Source organism: Arvicola amphibius, chromosome 6 (assembly GCF_903992535.2).
Source record: "Arvicola amphibius chromosome 6, mArvAmp1.2, whole genome shotgun sequence".
NCBI lineage: Eukaryota > Metazoa > Chordata > Mammalia > Rodentia > Cricetidae > Arvicola > Arvicola amphibius.
Window position 1 is genome coordinate 2,099,765 of NC_052052.2, and position 24,284 is coordinate 2,124,048.

General features: G+C 55.9%; 1 protein-coding gene across 1 annotated transcript in view; it reads right to left on the minus strand.

Annotated features, from left to right (window-relative positions):
• Megf6 (multiple EGF like domains 6) overlaps positions 1-24,284 on the minus strand; it is a 96,372-nt gene that overhangs the window by 42,720 nt on the left and 29,368 nt on the right. The window contains 1 exon segment of the mRNA XM_038334249.1: positions 5,181-5,303. Within this exon segment, the coding sequence (XP_038190177.1) occupies positions 5,181-5,303 (123 nt within the window).

Here is a 24,284-nt window from a genome sequence, read left to right on the forward strand (position 1 = left end):
CCCTGGCAGAAGGGCTATGACTGTGTGGCCCGAAGGCCAGGTTCATGCCTAACTCCAGGGCCCATGGGTGTGTGGCCACATTCCCCAGCCTCAGACTCTGTCCATGGAGCAGGCCATTCTTGCTGCTGTAACTAACTAAATGCCTCATTTGGTGAATGACCAACAGCAGGAACCAACTGAACAGAGAATTACATGGAGAGCCAGGACAGAAGCCGGCAAAACTAGCATCTGGTGAGGTCTTTTCCTCATAAACAGCACTTGGGTCGTCTGTGGAGGATGGCTGGAGCGACAGGTCCCCTCTACGCTTTCCTATAACCACCTCCCTTCACGTTATCCTACTGCAGAGTAAACTTAGCATCCACGTTCACAGAGGACAGTGGCAGACACAAATGTCAGCTACATGCCGGGTACTGCTGACCAGAGAGAGGGGGACTGAACACGCCACACCTCTTCCATGTCCCAAAGGCCCTGGGAGAATGGAGAGGGCTCCAGAGGGAGCAGAAGCCACCCAAGCAGCTGAGCACAGAACCCTGGGGTCCCTGACGCTGCTCTGGACTTTACCATCCAGCTCTGGGCTCACCAGCCCTGCTTGGGATTCCGAGTCACTACTGCCCCTCCCTGTCTTCCAGCTCAGCGCTTTAACAGTATGTGAAGCTTTGGAGGCCTCTCCCACATGTCTGACTCTCTGAGGAAGATGGCATGGTGTCCACAAAAGACTGGAGCCTATGGCCTTCTCAGAAACAGTCTCTACAACTGAGGGAAGGAGAGGGGCCTGGGCCAGCAGAGACCCAGTGTTGACCCATGTGGTACCTGTTGAGTGCCAAGGGCATAGTGGGGGGCTTCGGTCACTCTTCTTCCCACCCACTAAGGCCAGGCTACCCCCATGGAGTACAAAACCCACAGGCACTAAAGACTTTGGGGAGACTCTGTAGGAGTGCTGCTTCCCGGGGTCCAGAGGGTCAGAGAAGGCGCTAGCATGGACATGCAGCTACCCCAGGTGTCAGGCACAAGGACGGGGGTCTAACATAGCAGCACCGGCCCTCCCCGTGGACCAGTCCAGCTGGCCTGGGTCAGCTGCTGTCAGCCTTTCCTAATCAGAACTGCGACTCGCTTCCCACGTTCCTTCCTCTCCCGGGGGACAGAGAGGAACTAGCGGAGCTCTCAGGCAACAAGGCTGCATTGGTGGGTGTGACAGAAATGGGACTGGAGTCACTATGACAGCTAAGAGTGGGTGAGACAGGCTTCTTGGGAACCTCGGTTTGGGGGAGCCTTGGGGACAATGACGTAGTGTCCACAAAGAGCTGGCGCCCACAGGCATCTCGTGAACATTCCATGGTAACCCCAGCTCTACCCTTAAGCCTGTACGGCTGAGGGGGAAGAGAAGGGCTATCTGCTGGAATGATGCCAGCCCTGGTCTCTAAGCATTTCCTTGAATCCTCTAATGAGTGGAGAAGCTGAGAGTCCTATTTGTCCTGTTTGATTGCCCAGACACACGTCCAAGCTCCACCATCATGACACCAAAGGTGAGCCCTGGGATGGCTTTTGCCGTGGACACTTCGTGGAAGTGGAGATGCATTCAGGGCCCTGGAACATACAGCTAGGAGCTCTGCTGGGGAGAAGAAAGACGGTTCAGTCGGTGCTTGCCTCATCAGCGTGAGGGCTGGGTGTGGTGGTGTGAACCTGCAGCCCCAGATCTGGAAAGGGAGAGACGGGGAGACTCCTGGGGTTCACTGGCTGCTGGGCTGCTACTTGGTGAGTTCCAGACCAATGAGAGCCTGTCTCAGAAAAGAAGGCTGATAGCATCTAAAGAACAAGACAGAGTGTTCTTCCCCTTACACACACATATACATACACACTCATGTACACATACATACACACTAAACAAAATGAGCATCACCAAAGAACCACGATAGGTCTATCATACATGGGCCTGGGCCTACCTATTCAGGCCCAGTCCAAAACAGAGACCGGATCCCACCCAGCGGGGCAGGAGCAGTGGCTAGTGTCACTCAGACCACCCAGTCCCGCTGAATGGACTCAGCACCGGCTCCAGCAGAGCCTCCCAACACATGACGTACACCAGCCTGGACCAGGTCTCAGGGCCGGGGCCAAGACACCTCGGGCCAGACTCCCATGCCAGCACTCTGTTTTACAGCGGCTATTCATCACTCAGAGCGGTTTCTGGGCTCACCCCACCATCAACTCTGCACACACCTCCCCGCGTGAGCAAGTGAGGCCGTCCTTTCCTCCTGGGATGTCTTCATTTCCTACAGCCTGTGCTCGCACATGCAGGCAGCCTGCGCCCCACGAGCTGCCTCACGTACCGGCCAGAGGAGGCCGGGCTGGCAAGGAACAAAGAAAGCACAGCAGGCCCCTGGCTCGCTGTGGAGGCCCTTGGCCATGAGGTGACTTAGAACTCCAATCATCCCAAACTCGCAGAGCTGGGGCATGAACCCCATGGGAGGTGGGGAGGTGGGGAGGAGGGGCTGGGGCCGGGAAGAGGCAAGGAAAGAGAAGGCGGGTGCTGCAAGGCCAAACCATCCTCTGCCTAAGACTTGCCCGTGTAGTCAATGTTCCTGCCTCTTCCCACCTCTGTCAGAGGCAGAGACCTGGTCTACCCTTAGGGGAATCCAAACAGAGACTCCAATGTCTCATGAAGGAACAGAAGTTAGCTTGGGGCCACAGGCCTGCAATCCCAGCTAATCAGGAGGCTGGTGCAGGAAGATCTCAAGTTCCAGGTCTTCCTGGGCCGCAGAATGAGGTCCGGGAAAGCCTGGGAAGTTTAGTCAGACCCTGTCTCAAAGAGGGCTGAGGGGATGTATGGCTTAGTGGTGAGCTGCTTGCCTGGCACGAGTAAGGCCCAAGTCCAGCAGCACCCTGGATGGCCCGCTTTGGGCTCGGGTCATCACCCTCTTCTGCCTTCTTTCTGCTTCCTGCCCGGGGCTGTAAGTGGACGATGGCTTCCTGGCACTGCACTCAACTCCCCAACGTCCATGTCCCGCTTGGATGGCCGATCAACACAGCACACCAGCTCCAGAGCACACACTACAAACTCCAGCTTCTGGGAGGAAGATGATGGTAGCACCCACTGATACACACCCAAGAGCATCCCTCTCCTTGATAAGACAGATGTGAATGGGCTGAGAAGGTAGCAGTTCTTTCTCTGGGGCTCTGTAGGTCTTTGGGGGGGTCATCCTTACACATACCTGCCTGGAACCCCACTGTAGAAATTCCGCCCTGCTCTCCTGGGCTGTAAGAAACATGGGGTCAGTCTAGAGCCAAGATCTCTCTGACCAACTGCATCACCCCAAAGCAACTGACCAAAAGCTGGAGCAGGCACACTAGACAGAAAGAACCTACCAACCCATTTCATCCTGACACTGAGGTCTTTGGCCCCCAACCTGACGTCCATGTGAGGGACTTCTGGGGTATCTTCTTCATGGCTATGCTGGGAGGGACCCTATGCCTGATGCATCGCGCCCTAGCCCCAGGGACAGCAGCCACTCCTGCTGATGTCTGTCCCCATCTTGCAGTTCTTACACAAGGGGAGATGTACATACGGATAACCGCCATACATTCCAGAAGGCAGACCAGAGGAATGCCGGGAGTCTTCAATTGCCCAGCAGAGCCCTTGACCTGGCTATCCGTACGCCACTGGAGAGTGGCGATTTCCAGACTCCCCATCAGGAAAGGTGAGGCTCCAGGGGCAGTGGACAGGCACCTCAGGTCAGTCCCATCTAGGAAGCCATGGGGCTGGGGAGCCTGATTCCAATCTTGGGCAAAGAAGCGGCAGCCATGGAAAGGGAGCTGCAGAGCAGGTATCTCTTGGGGGAGGGTATAGCCAGTGCTCAGTTAGATGAACCGGCTCACAGCAAACTATCCAGGGCCAGGTCTCTACCAAGTCTTTCAGTTTGCTCCTTAAACCAGTGTGGCGATCACTCCCTCTTTCAGGAGGGAGAGACTCCAGGCTTGCAGCAATGAAGAAGGCTCTGTAGGCTCTGTGACTGGTGGGGACCAGGAAATCTCCCTAGGACACACCTACACGTCACAGTGGGGGGATGGGCTACCGAAGGTCTTGCACACTTATGTACAGCCATGCCACAGAGACACAAGAACGGGGACAGGGGTGGGGGGAGCAAGCTGCTCCCTAGAATTGACTTACTAAGCCAGTTCAAATCATGAGCCATCTCTAATGCTGGTGCCAACCCAAGCCCCAAATCTCTGCTGCCAAGAAGTTCTGGATGGGGCCCAAGTAGACCTGCAAGCCAGGGTCTCGGTTCTGAGGGCACCATCAGGGATTGGCTGCACAGGCATGGGGACACAGACACAATCATCTACCCTGACCTGCACTGCCCTCCTGGGACACCAAACCCTTGGCCCCAAGCCCATACTTACTTCCCTTTAGTCTAGACACATGGAGGCACAGGCCAAGGGCTGCCCCACAGCTGGGGCACGACCCTAGGTCACAGCAATGTTCCCACCTCCAAAGTCCTGCTGGCCGTCGGGACAAGTTAGGAAGGAGAACATGGGAATCCATTCTTCTAGAATGTCTCACGCAGAGCAGACACCCCCGCCCCAATGCTTCTCCCAACCCCACGTCCAGCAGACTGGGCCCCCACTTGTGGGCAGATGGTTCGCAGATGGACAGTCGGATGGCTGCAGACAGTGGGACACTTAACTGAGGACATTCTGGGGCACAAGATGACAGTGACTGTCTCATACGGCGAGCAGAGACAGGCTCTTGACTCAGGCCCAGAACCCTGGCCACCGATGGCCCCAAACACTCCAAGAGGCCCAGCTGTTCAAACCAGCGTGAGTCCAGATGTCAGGGCAGCCAGAGAATGAGGGGCTGGGGACAGTGGGGCCTCCTCCATCCTCCTGCTCCCTCCCCTCTCTGTTCCCTGTGTCTCCCCAGGACCGTCTTCTGTCTGGTCTTGATTTTGCTGACAGCCTGCCAGCAACGTTGGGGCGGAGTTATGGGGGCCAGTTCAGAGCTTGGCAAGCTGCTTCCAGCCCCAGGCCTCTTGACAGTCCTTGACAGGCAAGGTTCTATCAGGGTCGCCCAGCATCCACGGGGATGTGGGCCCTTCCCCCATAGGGACTTAGCACCTAGGACTAGCATGGGCTTGCCCCTGGCTCCCACCTCCCCTCCTCAGGGCAGAGCAACAGACAGGTCCTACCTTGGCAGGTTTTGCCATCGCCCTGAAGCTGGTAGCCAGGTGGACAGCGGCAGTAAAAACCACCCACGGTGTTGCAGCAAGGGCCTTCACAGCCCCCGTTGGCATTGGCACACTCGTCGACATCTGTGGTGAGAAAAGCAGACGAGCATTGGGCCATGGAAACTCCGTGTCCCCAAGGGTTAGGGGAATATCAGCTAACATGACAGACCCCAAAGAGGGACCCAATAAACTGACCCAGGGTCAGACTGCCATCCTCCCTTTCCACCCAAGCACCCAGGGGAGTGGCTCTCTTTGCATCTAGTACAACGTGTCTACAGGACACGGGGATCTGACCTTCAGGAGTGGCCACGAGCAGCGGTGTTAGCCCTGGAGCATCCTGTGTGCCCTGGTGGACCACCTTTGCAGCCCTGGGCTTTCCAAAGAAACCAAACTCCCTTTGCTCTGCAGCGAGAGGACCCCACGTGATTCCTCTTCATAGCCACCAGAACTTTGCCGATAGACTCAGCACTCTGGTCCCACCAGGACAGCTCTGGGCTCCCTTCATGACCAGGTGGGACCGTGTCAGGTTAGGGAAAGCAATGAGCACAGAGTCAAGCTGCTGGACCCAGACTGCCAGGTTCTGAGCCTGTGGCTCCTTTCCCTCCACCAGTTCTTAGGGTCCAGAGCACAGGCGGCTACTCTGAGGAGGCATGTGACCAGCTGAGATGGAGGACCCTTGTCTGGGTTCAGGCTTACCCAGAAGCAACGGTGCTTCAACTGCCACCCGATGTGGCTAGCCTGGGACTTAAGGGACCAGGGTTCTGAGGGAGGTTTGGGGGTGTCAGAACCTCACGAATGTGTTGAGTCAGGATCTAGGGCCTCCGTCCACTGGCCTGGTCAGACTGCCACAGCTGAGTCCAGGGAAGCTGAACCTCCAGTGTCCCCAACCACTTACCTCCAAAGGTTTAGGCTCTCCCCTGTAGTTTCTAGGAAGGCTCAGGGCAACAGGTACCCCAACATGTCACAGGAACACATGGTTAGGCCTTTATTCTACGTGCCATATGCTATTGCTGGGAAGGAAACCCTCCTCAGCGACACACAGGTAATAGACAGAACCAGGTATGTGTATCTCAGGCCTGAGTTGGCCCAAAGCTTGCCCAGTGGCCCCAGCATCTCTTCACATCTCCTCATGAGGGTCCCTAGAAGAACTTCTCTCGGCTAAGGACCTCAGAGATATCCGTAGTCCCATGAGAATAGTGGTGGCCAAAGGACACTGGCCAGCTGCCTCCGGAATCTTGGAATGAAGCCACCAGCCCTGCAAATTCCTACAGTGGGAATTTCCTAGGAATTCCTGGGAAGTTACACAGAGTCTCAGCAGAGGTCATGGCTGGGGTACCTAGTGTCCCCTGTCTGCTGGCCTGAGGAGACAGCACCAAAGCCAGGCTGGCTGGCCAGGATATGAGGCACAACGCAGCTCCTAGGTCTGTCCTGTCATTCAGATCACTGTGTGGGAAGCTGGAGAGGAGGCCAGTGGGGACTCGCAGGTCAGGGTCACAGACCAAGGTTCTCTCATGGTACTGTATGGGCCCTGGGTCCAGGTTAGGGAACCTCACAAGGCCACACCTCAGTCAAGTGGACATCAGAGTAAGAATGCCCACTGCTGCTCAGGGCCTCAGGGGCTCTGCATGTCTACTGAAAAAGCCCTGAGCTTGGCACAGCAATGAGTCACAGTGCCTGGTACCCAGGATAGACATCTGTTGCCCTGTTACCATAGCAGTGGCCAGGGGCTCCTATCCCGAGAATGCCTGAGAAATTCCTTTTGCTCCTGGCCTAGCCTGAGCCCTGTTGTGTCACATGCATCGGGAGATCACCCACAATGGACATGTAATCCTCAGAGAAGATCTGATCCCACCCATCTCAGGGTCCCTGTCTCCAGCCCAGGCCCACGGGAGCTACGGGAAATAGCAAATGCCACATAAATTCCATGCGTAAGAGCCCAGGACAGAGGGCAGAGCACTCCCTCCCAAGCTGTGACAATCTTTGCCACAACCACACACCATAAGAGCAGGGTAGAGTGGGCAGGTCCTCCGGCTGAGCCCCCTTCTTACACAGAGCAGGACCAGTCGGCCATCTGGGCAATGACGGAGGCATTTCGGAAGGTCCCCATGCTGCATTTCCAGTTCATAGTAAACCGTTCAATAGAGCCCCCCCCCATCACTTGTGTGTAAACTGCCCCATCCCTGCATGCCCTCTGAGGTCTGCCCTGCTCTCCATAGCACTTATAAATATGTCCCAGTCATCACCTGTTCCTGCAAAGACAGGGTTTCCATGCTTTGGGCAGGGACTTTCATGAAACCCTCTCAAACCAATACAGTTGGGAGACCGTGACATTGGTATCCACACATACACAGTGACCTGAAGCAAGACCCTTCACAGAAGAATCCACTAGAGGCAGACCTAGAGCCTAGCACAGAGGTCCACCAAGTAATTGCCCTTGCAGTCTTGGCTGGCATCACTCCTGATGCTGAGTCCGGTGACTAAGGATGGTCATTCTAAGACAATATACGCAACCCTCGTGAGCCTTTAAAAAATAACCAACCTGGGCCTTGGCCCCTTGAGTCCACGCAGGGTTCACTAGGATATCTCTACAGTCCCCAAGGATGTTCCCCTCGCCCCTGTCAGCTCACTAAGACACCTCCACAGCTCACTAGGACACCCCAGGAAATACCTCCATATGTCAGCTCACTAAGACACCTCCACAGCTCACTAGGACACCCCAAGAAATACCTCCATATTCCTCTTTCCGATGCTCTACTGTCCCCATGTCAATGTCGGTCCTTGGGGCAGCCCCCTATGGTTCCGAGGTCGTAAGGAGTGAAAGCAAACCAGTCCCAGGGGGCTGCACACTGCGCAGCTGTCAGTCTGAGAAAACAGATGGCGAGCCGGTGCTGTGAGCTCCCACTGATGACAGGGCTGTGCACCAAGGTGACGAAAGCGCTGGAGGGTGAGAGGTGATGGCCTCACAGTGCCAGAAACGCACCAGGTGACACTGAAGCCTGAGCCCCAAGAGTTGGTTTTTCATAATGTGAGGTTCACCTCAATTTAAACAGAAAAAGAGATGATCTTCCTGCCAGGTGTGGCCCACTGCTTTGGGGATTTTGATGCAAAGCAAAAAGCGGGGCCTGGGTCCCTCTACAGCTCAGGCCCCAGTGCAGTGGCTCCACATAAATGAGTGCCCAGCCATGAAGACACCGTGTCATCTCGGGAACCAGCCTGAAATGGCTGGCACAGCCTCACCTGTACGTCCATCAACGTAAGATGCTAACGGGTACATTGGTAGGGTTCTCAGATGGGCTGCGAGGACCTCAGGTGTGGCTCACGTGTGACAGCTGGCCGCATTAGCATTAACGCACACAGCATCCCCACCAAGCAGAGTCAAGGCTGTGGCAGGTGTCCCACAGATCCAGTCCTGCCAGACCTGGGCACAGCCCCCTAACACGGAGACGCATGGTGGGGCTTCCATAGGGGCCCATTGCCGAGAACCAAACAAAGTTCTAGAAAGCACAGACAAACAGCCAAGGCCGGTGCAGACCCCAGGGGACAGACCGCATGCTTGGCTCACTTAGCCGTCATTAATCATCTAGGGTGGAGGTTGCTTGGGAGTGACAGGACCTTAAGGGCATCAGCAGGAGGTGTGATGTGAAACTCCCCTCCCCCTGGAGAAGCAATTCTGGAAAAACACTAACAACAGTACAAGAGCTGGCCCCGAACTGGTCAGGCCCCAACAGCCGCTGTCTGATAGACGGACCTCTGTCCCCCCCGGGGATGGATGTCCCCAGGATGCCCAGCCTTCCTCTCCTCCATGGCTTCACCGTGTCATTCCAGCCCAGAGGGGTCTCTAGCAAACAGTCCGCCAAGGACAGGACGCTGAGGTCTCTCCTTCCCCACACATCCTCCCACCCTGCCGGGTGAAGGCAACCTTTACACAATGTCCTATACAAGAGACCATCAGGGGAGTTATGGGGGGCAGAGGCCAAAAACTGGGGAGAAGGGGAGGCTGTGGCTCCCTCACACAGGAGAAGCAGCTGTATGGAGATAATCCCGGCCCACAGTCGTTGTCTGGGATATGGTACTTATACACTAGATGTGAGGCTGGGGTAGGCAGCATGCCACCAACCTGCACTGGGCTCCAAGCTGGGCATCACCATCAGGTTACGACCCAGGAACCTTTCTCTGTACCAGGAGTACTGTGGCTTGGTCCCTGACACCCCACTTTGCCCCTGGGAACACAGCCTGCTTAGCATCCTGTCCCCAGCTGTATGCAGGATGGAACATGAATCCAAGCCTGGCCAAAACGGTGCCTATGACCCTGTCATAGATGACCCTGTCCTCATCTGCCCCTCCCCCCACCCCAGGCAGCTCTAGGTTCTGAGGAGAAGACTAGTGACCAGGACCCGGAGGGCCATGAGGACATGACAGCATTAAAGTATCTGGGGCCGGGTCCAGAACAGCCGTGTGACTAGGTCAGAACAGAGCCCAGGAAGAATGGGGGAACCTAGAAAGAAGACAAGGGAGCATCCAAGAAAACAGGAGCCCCAGTCTGGGAGGGCAGCTTGATGGACAGGCCATCTGCCCCACCCACCTAGCTCTGCTCCCCAGATAACCCACAATTGTAGGCAACATCCACCAATCCCCCACCTGGGGGGCCCCCGGATCCATCCTGCCCACAGCTCAGGCTTGGCCCAAGGACTGGAGCCCAGCCAACCCTAAGGACGAGCAACAAGGCCCACGTAGCTGGCACGCTGGGCTAGAGGACACAGTCCCCTTCCGAAGGTACAGGGGAGGGCCCACCTACCTCCATGTGGGCTCCTGGGGCCTTGAGACTAGGGTCACCAGCCCTCCAGCCTTGAGCAAGAGACTCACAGCCTGCGGGACCTTCCTGTGAGACCCAGGCCTGCCCTTGGCTACTCTCACTACACCGCTGTAGAGGGCTGATGACCTCATATCTGGGCTCTTGGCATATCAATACATCCTTTCTAGAACTCTTTGAGAGGAACTCAAAAGGAGAGGACTCAGCCAAAGGATGCACCCTCCCCCCAACTACACCATACACATGCATCCCACACACATATACAACCCCCACCCCCTACACACAGACAGACAGACACACACACATACACAGGCCTATAAAGAAGAGCTTCCCAGGTCTTGCTGTATGGAATATGGGCTGGGACACCCAAAGGGGCTGCCCACACCCACTGGGTAGGGGAGACAGCCAGGGCTTCATCTCGTGGGCCTGTGGGGACAGTTCTACCTGATCCTGTCTCCCCACCTGAAGCCTCAGGCTGCCTGTCAGGAGCCAGGATTAATGAGGCCAAGAAGCCCGTCTTCCTTTAGCCAGGTGTCACCCAGACAGGCCAAGGCTGCTCCCTGAGTCTCATCCAAGAGCTGATGCAAACCAGCTGGCCTAGAGTCAGCCAGCCAGAGCTCCAGAGGAAAGGCGAGGGGCTACAGGTACCAGGGGCTTCAGAGAGAACCCTGAGCCTGGGAGGTCCGGCAAGGACCCTCCCCTGGGGTGGGGAGACAGTCCCTCACTTTGCTGTGCCAGACTGAGAGACAATCCTGAGGACATCCCTTCGGCCAACAACGCTCCAGGAGACTCTGATCTGGGCAAGATGCATTGGCTGGGCCTCTTTTCTACCTCCCCAGGAAGAACGTTCCTCCCCTGGAATGCTCCTCCCTAGGAATGTTCCACTTCAGAGCCCAGATGGGCCCCTCCTTCCCTCAGGGGCAGTGGGACAATTGGGAATCTCTGTGTAAGCTTGCTCTGCAGGGCTGACATGCCCGCTCAGCTCTCCAGGCTGAACGAGCTCAGGGGTGCTGCTTGGGTGGAGCTGAGCACCCACATGCTTGCCCCCCAGCTCCTATTGAGCACCCACACACTCCCTCCCACCCCAGCTCCTATCCCCAGGATACCGCCATGCCTTCCTTCCCTCCCATGTCCCCTGCCAAATGCTGCAGCAGGTGTCTGGCCTCGGGGACAGGGAAACGGATCCTTTTAGGAAAACAGTGGGGCTCTGTGCCAGCCTTGGGGATACAGGAAAGGGTGATGGCAGTGACGGGGTGGTTAGCACTGCTGTTCAGCTGGTGACAAGAGTGGCTGCTCTTGGTGGTGGCCATCTGTGGAAGGTCAGCAGAGGTAAAGGAGGGTCTAGGGAGGAAGTCTAGCCAGGCTGGAAGGGACATGCAAGCTCACGGGTACCTAGCAGATGTCAGTGGGCAGAACTGAGACAGACTGGAGCCTGGACGGGATCAGGGGTTGGTAATGATGGACCTGGAGTCGGGTTGGGGCTTCAAGGTACCCTGAAATTAGAGGGGCAGTTCCTGTCACCAACAGGGGCTCAAGAAGCAGCTCAGTTGTTAAGAGCACTGGCTACTCTTGCAGAGGACGCGGGTTTGGTTCTCAGCCCCCACACGGTTTGTAACTCCAGTTACAAGGAATCCAACACCCTCTTTTGCCCTCTACAGGCACCAAGCACACCTGTGGTGCACATATATACATGCAGGCAAAACACTCATAAAAATATTTTTTTTCCAAAATATCGCTAACCAGGTAGCATAAACAATGATTCTGTTCTCAACTCTAACAGTTGATGAGCCTATAACCCTATCACTAAGCCAAATCAGGGCATAGGCAAGGGGACCATACTCCCTCTAGAATCTCAGGCCGCCCCCTTCCCTGCCCCCAGCTCCCATTCTCCCCCACGTCACTCCAACCTCTGCCTCCACGGCCACATTACTTCTCTACCTTGCCTGATTTCCGCACCTCCGAAGAGGACCCTTGTACAGGCACAGAGGACCCTTGCGAATCACGGCCAGTCTCTCCTCTCAAGAACGGTAACATAGATCATACCTCTGTCCTAAAGCCAGGGGCTCTGAGATCAGCTAGGGACACTAGGTGCCAAGTCACTGGCTTGGGGGATGCTGGTCCATCCCCTTGGCTTGATCATGCTTCCTCAGAGCACAGATAGGATATAGGCAGAACCCCAAGATCTTCTGGGCCTTTCCTATCTACTCCCTTAAAGCAGGCGGGACCAAGGGCCACTTCTCAGAACTATAGGCAAGGCCCAGCAATGGGACGTTCACCCACCCAGGACCACTCAAAAGAGATCACCCACCCATTTGGTTAGCCACCAAGCTGCCACTCAGAACGTCCCCAAGCTCTCCCAGGACCTGCAGGAAGAAGCCTCTGTGGTTCTCTGGAGCCAAGGCCACCTGCCTGTACCCAGATGAAGGTCCAAGCTGGACATAGCTCACAGTCCTGGACACCCCAACACCCACACATGCCAGGTACAAGTGCCCTCTTGAACCCTGGGCACCCCACACCTGATAGTGCTTTGATAGATATTCAGAAGCTCAACAGGGGTCCTGTGGGCAAGAGACTCTTCTCTCACTGTGGACACAGGAGCACACCACAAGAAAACCTAGACGGGTCACTAGAGTAATCTATGCAGACCAAGATCAGGAGCTACCACAGCCTTGGGTCCTACCAAACCCAGGACCAAGACAGCCAGAACCAAGCCTCTGGTTATCACGTGTGGTTATAGGGAAACCTGGGAACCATGGGAGGCCCCAGAAGCTGAGTCTCTTAGGAAACATGTTGGGACCCCCACAGGGAAGACAAAAAACTCGCTCTACCAGCTGTTCTCAGGCCAGACACCCGCCATCACCTGCATCACGTCTCCCCCTGGGGTCACAGCCAAGGCTATGCTGCATGGCTCTCTGAAGTGTCTGCACGGTGAAGTGGCAGGGGGCAGGACGAGCCTCTCTGTGCCTCCGTCGAGCAGACAGTTGTCAACTATTGTGTACACATGCGGCTCATAGGAAACCCGACTCAAAGAGGGTCCCCTACCCCCACAGAACCTGGCCCACCCACTCCGGGTCTGCAGTTGGTACACTAGTCCTTTAGGACTGACTCACAACCCTCAAACCAGACCAAAGTCTAAGCCAGCAGAGGCCCCTCTACCTGCCACTGGGTGACCCAGACGCAGAGAGATTTGGGTTGTTATCTACAGAATAAGAGCCCATGCTCTGCTTTTCCGGTTCTGGCTGAGAAGGTCCCATCCTATATAATCAAGAGCCCTGTGAAAGGCCCACAACCTTGACCCCAAGAGGCCCCCAAACTCCCTGGAGGCAGGAAGTATCATGCTGGCTTTATGAAGCACATACAGTAAATGCTGTATCCAAGACTTCACAGGATGGAACTCCACGTTCCGTTACCTCCCCAGGGCTGGAGCACAGACACAGGGGTGGGGGAGGTACACAGGGGTGGGGGGAGTTCCTGCAAAGCAAAGCAGCCTGCAGCCCCTGCCCCCACCTTGGGCAGTCCTACCCCTAGCCTCCTGTCTGCCTAGTGAAGCCCAGGGAAGCAGCCCTTAGGCCTCAGGATAGCCTGTGTGTCCAGCAAGAGACACTCAGCAGGGGCCCGAGGACAACCCTGACCACATCGGCCTTCATCTTGCACTAGGGGACCTGGGTGGGGCTGCACACAGATGATGGTTTGGCAGGCAGGAGGCCCCCAATCAGAGATAGGCAGACAGCTAAGTGCAAGGCTCCAGAGACGTGCCTGTTCTGGGCTTGGAGATGAGGCTACAAGTGCTCTCCTTGTTCTGCTTTCCCAGGGCTTAGCTGCTGCAACGCTGGCCCCTGAGACGAATGCCTCCCACCCCTAGGGCCTCTGAATGTGTGGTGCTGCCGGAACAAGTGAGGTTGCTGGGTTGCTGAGGTTGCCTGGCGGCGTTCTCTGTGACCGAGACGGGTCCCGCAAGTGGGGCGGGAGGGAGGTGAGGCTGGGACCATGAGGTGAGATGAGATTGTCTACCCTGAGTCTGCGGGAGGACAAAGGGGCCACAAACCCATGCATGTGAGACCCTGGGAAGCTACGCAAGGCCAGGTTGTGATCTTCCCAGGGCCACATGAGGTGGAACTCTTCAACAATTATCTCCCATTTGTATTAGTCTGGATGGTACCAGAGAAGCGAATGCTGTCACTAGGCGTGGATTACCTTTAAAATGGAAAGAAACAAGTCCGTACTCAGCAGCCTCTGCCTACTGCTCTGGGCTGGAGCTTGCCCTTGGCTCCCAGACCGGGCGGAGGGAATGGTGCCCAGCAGAGCCGCTGTTGTAGCAAGCCTAGCTTCCACCACCCGAATACCTTACTGGGTGGTGGTTATCTCGGTTCAGGAGCCTTACCAACCCGGGGCAGCCTCAACATTCCAGACTGATTTCCACCAGACCCTGCCTACCTTAACACACACAGACTGGTAGTAGGATGAGAAGCCATCCATATCACGACCCCTCCAGGGCAAGCACTGGGAGGCCTGGCTCCATGCCAGCAAGATGGGCGCAGCAAAGGATCATGGGATGGCGAGAAAGGACCTGGGCAGAACAGCCAAAGTGGAAGGACCTAGAGGAGCATTGTTGGGGGAAGCTTTTCTGGAAGGAGCATCCATCCTCAGGGCAGAAGCAGCTCAGATGCACCAACCACAGGGCCCCAGCTCCAGGGAGCGCCAGTGACGTGTGTGTGTGTGTGTGTGTGTGTGTGTGTGTTGCCTCACTGGACAGCAACACAGCTCTCTTGCATCGTGTCACTGAGCTTCTGCCTTTCACCTGAGCCCGTGCAGGAGACATTCCTTCAAGAAGACCTCCGAGGAACCCCCTCACCATCACTCCTACATCTGGAAGTGAAGATACATCTCATGGTGCAATGGTGCTGCCTGGGACCCAGCAGAAGGAAAGCACTGGACCTTAACATGTGTGCACAAAGGCGGGATACTCAGTCTGTCCTTAAAATAAGCTTCACGGTGCAGAGAAGCCAGTTAAGAAGAACTGCACCCTCACCCTGGGTGGCTCTGCGGCGGACGGTGAGCCTCATGCTACCAACACCACCATCTGCTCAGACAAAGTGACACACCTGGGACATCAGCATGTGGCCCTGTCTCATAAACGTGTGAGCATCTGTGATGACCACAGCTACAAACCAAACAGCTTTCGTGGAAGAGTGGAGACAGGCAGAGACTCAATCAGTTTAGTGCATCCCCAGAGAACACAAGCAGCAGGCAATGCAGAAAACATGGAAAGGGTGGGGGTGGGGGGCTTTCAGAGGGTCTGAGTACCATCCCCAGCACCTACAGTGGGTACCTCACAGCCATCTATAGCTACAGTACCAGGGAGATCCAATGACTGTGTGTGCCTGCAAGCTCATGTGCGTGCATGCATGCGCACATACATATACAAGTGAATGCCACGTGAATGCCACAGCATGCCTGTAGGGGATCTGAGACAATTCATGGGAATCTGGTCTCTCCTTCCACTACGTGGGTTTAGGATACAAAACTCATGATTTCAGTGCCTTTACCTGCTGAGTCACCTGGATGGTCCTGCTTGCTTTCTTCCCCTTCCTTCCTTCCTTCCTTCCTTCCTTCCTTCCTTCCTTCCTTCCTTCCTTCCTTCCTTCCTTCCTTTTGTTTGTTTCTGGACAGTTTGAGGTTTACAGAAACATTCAAAGAGTACAGAGTTCCTTATGCCCCCTTTCCTTTCCACCCACAGTTCTTTCCTTACTTTTAAAATGTTTTGTTATGATTGCATGTGTATGGGTGTTGGGTTGCATGCAGATCTGCACAACACATGTGTGCCTGGTGCCCTGGATGCCAGAAGATGTTGGATACCCTGGGATTGGAGTTCCAGAGGATCGTGGACCACCATGTGGATACTGGGAATTGGACCTGGGCCCTCTGGAAGAGCAGCCAGTGCTATCAGCTGTCGAGCCATCTCTCCAGCTCGATCCCTTCCTTATCAATGGCACATTGTGTAGAAGGGCAGCATGCCACTGTGGCCTCAGGCTCACGGTCTGAGCTCTGCAGAAACACACGTGGGGTATTTCTCACTCCAGGGGTTTGAGCAGGTAACGGTGACACGTGTCCTCTGAGTCTGACAGAACCATTTCCACCGCCCTCCGCATTTCCCCTCTCCTATCCCTTTCTCTCTAGTCCCTAGATATCTCCAGCTTTTCACATTCCATCTTGGGCACGTATGTGTGTGAGTGCTCACGTGGAAGTCAGGACAGCTGGTGGGACTCGGGTCTCTCCTCCCACTATGTGGCTCCCAGGGAAGGAACTTTGGTCATCACCTGCCCAGGCTCTAGCTTTTTAGCTTCTTCCTCTTCCAGAATGTTAGAAGTTGTAAGCACATGAGTGTAGCCAGCTCAGATCAGTTCACGTCAGGGAGCTATGCGGTTGATGAACTGGGCTTTCAAGGATATTTTCCAACAGGAAGCTGGAGATGGAGGGAAAGCTGGGAGCCAACACACCACACACACACACACACACACACACACACACACACACCACACACCCCATGGCCCATAGTCTCCAGGGCAACTTGAAGACAAGACACGGTGATCCACAAATAGCCTAAATGGCCTCCCTCACCTTCCTGAACATCCAAGGCATTGGGCAGCCTCTTTAGGAAAACCACAGGCCCTGCCCCTGTGGTGGCTGCAGGAGCAGCTGGCCGACAGCTCTGGTTGAGACAGGGAGGGTTCTCCACAGATGGCCTCCCTCCTGGGGCCTCAGTGCCCTCATGCCCACACCTGTCCACAGTTCCAGGGTCTCTGGAAGGCACAGCCAAGCACCAGGCTCCCTGCTCCACCCTTAGGCCAGGCACAGAGGTGGCCCTGGGTGACAGCTCCTCAGAGGCTGCTCCAAGGGAAAGCCTTGCCCAGCGGGAGAGACAGACTTCACAGAACAGTAAGATTCTGTGCAGTGAGGATGACTGGAGCAGTTGCAGAACCATGACCCAAACCCAGGGGAGCCCAGGGGTACACAGGCCTCCCCAGCATCCCCCCCCACCTCCCACTCCTCCCCGAGATCAGTCAGGTTCCCATCAGCATCCAAGACTGTAGAAATGGGCTTTGGGTTTTTTTTTTTTTTTTTCATTTCTTTTCCAGAAAACAAGACAAGATGTAAAAGGCTCAGAAGATGCCAAGAACATTCCTCAGATTCCCCCAAATGTCCAGGTCTTCACTCGCCGCCATGGCCATGACTCCAACTCTGGGCCTTTCATTTCTCTGCCAGGGGGCGGGTGGACTGTAGCAGGGAGATCAGAGCCAAGAAGGCCTAAGCTAGCAGTGCACTGGGAGGGGGGGCAGGCATGCTGGGACCCCCTTGCTTGCCTGTGCCTCTGTCTTAACCTCACTGTCTGTCCCAATCTCCCTCTGTCATTCTGCCAGGGACACTGACTGCTGGTTCTCCCAGGTCTTGGAAGATCTCAACCCATGTCTTCCTCGTGGTCTGGATGACTGGCTATGACCAGTTTTGCCTCTTGCTCCGTTTCTGGGCCAAGAATTGGAGGATCTGGGGGTGCTCTTCACTTTCCTATGGCTCCCTCCAGCAGAGCTCAGCATCCCGCCAGGGATGAGGATGGGCCTGGCTGGGAACCCACCCTGGGTGTCAGCCTTAGCCTGAGCTGGCCAGCTGGCCACTTACACTCTCCCACTTTATAAGGGAGAGCCGCGTGCATCTGACCCTCTGGCCAGCATCTGACTTGCCCCATCCGGCACAGATGGCCGGAGCAGCAGCTCCTCTGTACACTTGCTCTAGAGGAGGGCACTGGCTATCCCAGGAGCCCAGACTTGGCTACAGACCTCTCCAGAGAGGCCAGCCACGCCTACTGGAGACTTCTGCCCACCCTCATCTGGTGCCACCACACCTTAGTCTCCTTGCATGTTGACTAGCCCTGACCTCGCAGTAGTACTGGCCCCAGGATGGCCATGTGTCTCTGTGAGTGTCCTGTCCCATCTGCCTTCCTGCTGGATACAGGTCCCTGTGAACGGGCCACATCTCAAAACTGTAGAGTATCGTGGAGCATAGGAAAGGCCAACAAACACTTTTTGAGAGAATGCTTGCTAGAGGCAGGAAGATGGACTTGGATTTTAGTCCATACGGGATCTGACTTGAGCTTTTAATACAAACATCACACCGCGGGACACCCTGCAGAGGGGCAATGATGTCAACGCTCAGGGTATTAGAATTAAGAGGCGGGCCGGTATGTAAAGAGCGTGAGGGCTGGAGTTCAAATCCTCAGCACCCATAGCGGCCCATCTGTAATTCCAGCACTCTGAAGACAGAGGTGGGGGAGAGCCTCAAGCACGCTGGCTAGATAGACTAGCCATGCTGGTGAGTGTTGGGTTCAACTGAGATTCTGACTTAATGAAGAAGGGGAGGGTGACAGAGGAAGATTTACAAAGTCAACATTGAACCTTCAGGAGTACAACTCACAATATGCACACACACACAGAGAAAGAGAGAGAGACAGGTATGCACACACACACAGAGAAAGAGAGAGAGACAGGCAGACACACAGAAAGAGAGACACACAGACACGCACATGTGCGTGTGCGCACACACACACACAGAGAGAGAGAGAGAGAGAGAGAGAGAGAGAGAGAGAGAGAGAGAGGGAGACGCACAGAAAGAGATACACACAGGCATGCACACACAGAGACAGACAGACAGACAGACAGACAGGCAGACAGACAGACAGAGACAGAGACAGAGGGGGAAATGCAGGGGGAAGTGCTAAGAGGTAGAATGGGTTGGGGTGGGTTGGGGGAGGGAGGGCTGCCCATCCTTCATAAGGCAATCTGGAGACAGAGCAGGCTCAGGCTGTTTTAACTCTGGGGAGGGAAGGCTGTGGCCCTGCCCACCCTGTGTCCAGCACCCTGAAGACTTGAGTCCTCTTCCCCAGTGCACTTCCCCTACACACCCGTTCTCATGTCGCCAATAGCCGATTCCTTCCCCAACCCTCCCTGGCTCAAGCAAGGTTCCAAGAGCTTCCCCTGCCCCATCACACTGGCTTCTGGTTCTCCATCCTCGACCTCTGTCATCACAGACAAGCCCAACCCCAGCCCCAGCCCCAACCCCTGCTGCAGTCTTCCCTAGGTAACTCTCCCTCCTCCTCCCTGGACCCTCAGCCTCCCACAACCTTAGAACAGGTGTTTTGGATCCCTGCTCCTAACAGGGGTTGACAGACCTGTGGCCAGCTCCTTCCCACCACACTTGCCACTCTGCACAGGTTGGCAGTGTCACCCTGGACCCACCCAGGTCTGTGCCAGGCTGCATCCCCCTAGAACCCCTGCCCAACCTCTCCCTTACCTCTAGTGTCCAGATATCTCTCCCCATTACTTCAAATATCATGATGCAGACCGCAGAGGAAAGGGCTTGGGTTAGCCTGGATTGCCAAACCCTGGTGAGATCCAGTAAGAGATTGCCTGGGTGAGAATGAGAGGGAGGGCTCTGTGTGTGTGTGTGTGTGTGTGTGGTGTGTGGTGTGTGTGTGTGTGTGGTGTGTGTTGGCGGGGGCCTTGCCATTTCTCCTACTGTCCCCAAGTCCTGGGAAGATGGCGCATCAGATCACCGTGGACATTGTTGGACATTGCCAAGAGTAGGTGAGAAATGCAGGAATGAAGCCCAACAGGGCACAGACCCTCAAGCCCGCTCTGCCCTAGGCATACTAATGACCCTAAATCCTAGGCAGCCATAAGCCCGCATTAACCTCTTACTGCCACCAGGGGGCACCAGTGCACCACCCTGAATACGAGGCACCAAAGCAAGTGGGGGACCCTGAGCTCGTCCAGCAGAGGATCTGTGAACCTCTAAATCTGCCCAGGGCTGGACCTATCTGTTTAAGGATTCCTCTGCCAACATTCCCTGCCACCCAGGGAAAGGTCTGGGAGAAATGGAAAGCTGGGCGCCCCAGCTCTGGCAGCAAGGGATGAGGGGCCAGCTACCCTAAGGAGGGCAGGCGTAGTTGGGACTGAAAGTTCTAGGCGCCTCCTCCAGAGAGGCACAGGGGGCAACAACCAGGATAACAACAGGAGAGTCAAGCCACCATGAGGCTGTCCACTAGGCGCAGTGACAAGAACCCCCTTGCTCTCCCATGTGTACCCAACCAACCATTCCCACTCCCGCCACTGTCTAGCTACAGGATCCATAGGATCTTCATTGACCTCTCACCCTGCCCAGCAAATTCTGTATCCTGCTTTTCTCCAGGGGTGGCTTATAGACCCAGGGGCCCACAGCAAACAGCACCTGAGGTGGGGATGTTTCTACCATGGCTACAGAAAAGCCTAGAGGCAAGCATCTCCCCCCCCCCCCCACACACACACACAGAATTCAAATGACTTCGATGTGTGTGCGGTACCATGAGAATGCAGGGGCAGAGCTAGAGGCAGAGCAGAGCCCGCTGCCCAGTGCCTGTCCACGGTCCACACCAGCCCTGCAACTCAGTCGAGGGGAAAGCAAGTCCACCAGCTCAGCCCCGCACACTTCCCTAGGTCAGGGTGGTGGACTAAAGTCCCCTAAAGAGCTCAGCTCCTGGAAGTCGCCCCCGCAAATGTCAGTTTCCCCATCCACAGAATGAGATAGGGGAATCTTACAGAAAACTCATCTGTCCCCAACACCACAGAATGCCTGGGACCCTGGCTCTGTTCTGTGGGGACACCCGAGACCTATAAAGACGAACATACACACCAAACTCAACCGAGGGGCAGTCTGGGACTGACCCTGAGAAGGTGAAGCTGCAAGAGGCTTTTCTGTGGGCCCAGGGGTCACACGGGTTCTGAGTATCATGTAGGATGACCACTCTAGTGTCATGTGCTCTCAGGCCACTTTAACTGAGGGCACTGTGCCTTCACTGTAACCAGCCTCCCAGGGGTGATCAGATGCCACCAGGAGCAACGTGGCCAGGGAAGACCATGAAGGCTCTCCGGGGGGAGGGTGCCTCCTGGGAACGTGGAGAGTCCTCAAGGGAATAAGGAAGTTGAAGAGTAAAAGAGGCCCACATAGCTGTGGCCTGGATAGAGTTTGGGGTGCAAGCACCCTAACTGCAGGTGAACATAGCTACAGTCCCTGTGGTAGATAGGTCACCGGGAAGGCAGAACAGCTCAGTGGAACACTGACCCGCATTTGGTCCTCTTACCGGTAGATGACAGACCCGGAGGACCTGGTCAAAAACCAAGGCGCTTCCTGCACGTGCACGTTCCAAGGCACTGGCCCAGACACAAAGGAGGTGTCCCAGGACACAGAGCCACTTCCTTTTCAGTGCAACCGTCCTGGGGTGCGCCTCAAAACACATCGGGGGTAGAAAGGAGATGATGTCATTCTCACTGGCCAGAGGCCAAACCACACCCTTCCCTTTTCCTCGAGCGCACAGCTCCTTGGCAGCGTTTTGGATTAGTTCTGGAGTATCAGACACAGACTGCTGGGTGAGTCAGGCCTTCCGAGGCAATCTAGAGGAAAAGGCAGGTCGAAAAGGTATTATCAGCTAGGGCTCAGGGAGTGAGACCAGGAACCTGGGGCCTGAGCTGAGGGAAGATAGCCAGGGCTGCCAAATGGAGCCTGAACAATCTCCACAGAGGGGTTTAGCACAGGGGTATCCGCTGTCTACGAATCTTCCAAAATGCCCAGTTAAATTGAATGACTATGGTCTTGCAGGCCTCTCTGCCCTAGGGCCTCAGGGCCTCCAGGCTCACACTACAGTTCCTCGGGAAGGCAGAGGATCTCTGGCCTGGGCAACCAACATCCACCCAGGAAACAAGAGTGTGCCTGGGGTCCACTGTGCTCATTCACCCCATCTTGGTCTTGGAGACTGGTGTTACTGAAACCTTGCACCTAGCACAAGAAGCTTACCTAAGACTCAGCCTCCCTCCTGAGACCTGTGGCCACAGGCAGCCACTAGCCATTAGAGCCCCTTGTTCCAGATTCAGGAGCCTTGAGCCTACCATGAGAAGCAGCTTCTCCATCGCTCCTGGCTCCACAGAGATGCTGGCCTAGGCATGACGTGGGCGGCAGCAGCTCTTTCACGGCCATCCCTGATTGGATGCCAACCATTTATGCAACTGTCAGCACCTCCGTGGCTATCCCCCTCCTCCCACAGAACCTGTCCTGCTATCTGCTGGCCTGGATCCTCATGATGGTGCACAGGCCTGGCACCACTGGGCACAGAGGGCAGGGCCTTGCTCTGGAATGCCTGGGGCCAAGACCCAAAAGCAGATCTGGGGAGCGGCTACCAGCTCCCCCACCTGTAGATACCTTGTTAATTATCCTGCTGGAACAGGAACAGACAGACAGACACACACACACACACACACACACACCAAGGAATCCCAAAGATGAACATTCAGCAGATTTCCAAGGTTTGCCTCCCCAGAGGATGCTGGCTCTGAGTGGCCATTGTATGGGTAGAGCAAGGACAAGGTGCAAGCTGGCCTCTGCTGTCTGAGAAGGAATGGAACCAGCTCCCAGGCTACTCTGGGAAACATGTACCTTCTAGCTAGAAGGAGCCGGCACCTCCTGCCTCCAAGGAAGAGTTATAAACAGACCTCATAGCCCAAGATCCTTGACTCGCTATGGGAGCTCTGGGATCCCTTCCCGCCTAAGGCATCCACAGCTGTGAGCCCCCAGGTCTGTCCAACACTTTAAAATACCTGGGGCTGGTAAAGTGGGCTAGCCTAGAGGACGGGCTGATTCCGGGGACAAGGGTAGCAGGCATGGAAACACCTGGACTGGAAGGCCTAAGGCTTAAGGGCTGGTGGCCACTGGTCAGGCAGTGTGGGAAAGGGACCTCAGAGCCACACGACAGGGACCTTGGGTATCAGGATTGCAAGATGGGACTACAGAGCTCAGGAGAGCAGCCTAGACTGGGAGGAGGCAGTACCCCTCTGTTGAGCTCTGAAGAGCCCGCCTTCAGTCTGTAATCAGACACTAAGCCTGTCACTTACTATCCATCAGACTCACAGCCACCTCTTCTTTCCCAGGGAGGAAACTGAGGCACAGGGTGGCTGGCTGCTTGTCCAAATGCTGGGGGAGGCTCAGCCTATGAACCCACTGGGGACTCCACACCAGCAGGGACTCCCGGCGTCCGCTGTATCCTGTGGCAGATAGCAGGTCTCCGGCGGCTGCACAACTGTGCACCCCCTACCAGAGCCTGGGGACGGAGGTGCTGAAGCCAGTTCCTTCCACAGAGCACACCAAATGGACCCCACGTTTATAGACCACGGCTCAGGCTGCACTTGAGCTCCATGGATGGGAATCCCCGGCATGCACAACCTAGAACTGGCTCCTACATGGACTCCAGGGCAGGCTGAAGCCCAGAGCACTATGGGAAAAGTTTCTCTCCTTAGATTCAAGGTTGAGTGTGAGGGCGCAAAGCCCCTCTCCGTTCTCACTGGTTCCTCAGGCAGAGTAGCCGCGAGCTCCCAGTTCACGGAAGCCTCTGCCCACAACTACTCACAAGTCTCATGTGCTCCGCCAGGTTGGGGCACAGGACATATAGACAGGGTTGGCCTCAGACTTGCTCCTGAGTAGCCTCGGGGGACCCCCAAGTCTCTGGGCAGGCATTTTGAGAACAAGATTGGGCGGCTTCCCCCTGCATCAGTCACAGGCTGCGCCTTGCCTGCTCTTAGGTGCAGACCACACAGATTGCAGGCTTGTCAAGCTGGGCAAGCCAAGCAGGGTCACTTTGTCGTACAGGGCTCCTGAGGATTCCCTGAGTGACAAGAACACAGAGTACAGGTCCTCTGGGCATCAGGCCGACCAGCCTGGATGGCAGACCCCTGGTGAGAGCAACACACAGAGACAGCTCACACTTCCAGTGACACAGCTCACTTTGCTTTTAAGGGGATCTTCTAGGGACATCTGGCTGGAGGATGGGGGCCCACGGGGTGAGAGCCCCAGCGGGAGGAGGTGCGCAGTGTGAGCTATCACGACACCCTAAGGTGCTTGTCCCTGGGCCCATGCTGCACAGTACCCTGGGGAAGTGAGAAGCTACAACCATAGCCCTAGGCTGACCCCTTCGGACTGCTTCCCACTGCTCCTGTAACCGACCTATGGATCCTCGGTGCCTGTAACACTGTACGTGGGTCTTTCCAGTCCCTCCTGAAGGGGGGCTTCCCACACGGGCCGTGCCCACCTCAGAACAGACTTGTGTTCTCCTCCATGCTTCCCAGAAGCTCCTGGAAGGTTACCCCTGGGCGGCCCTCCACCAGCTGAAGAATGGCAGGGTCAGG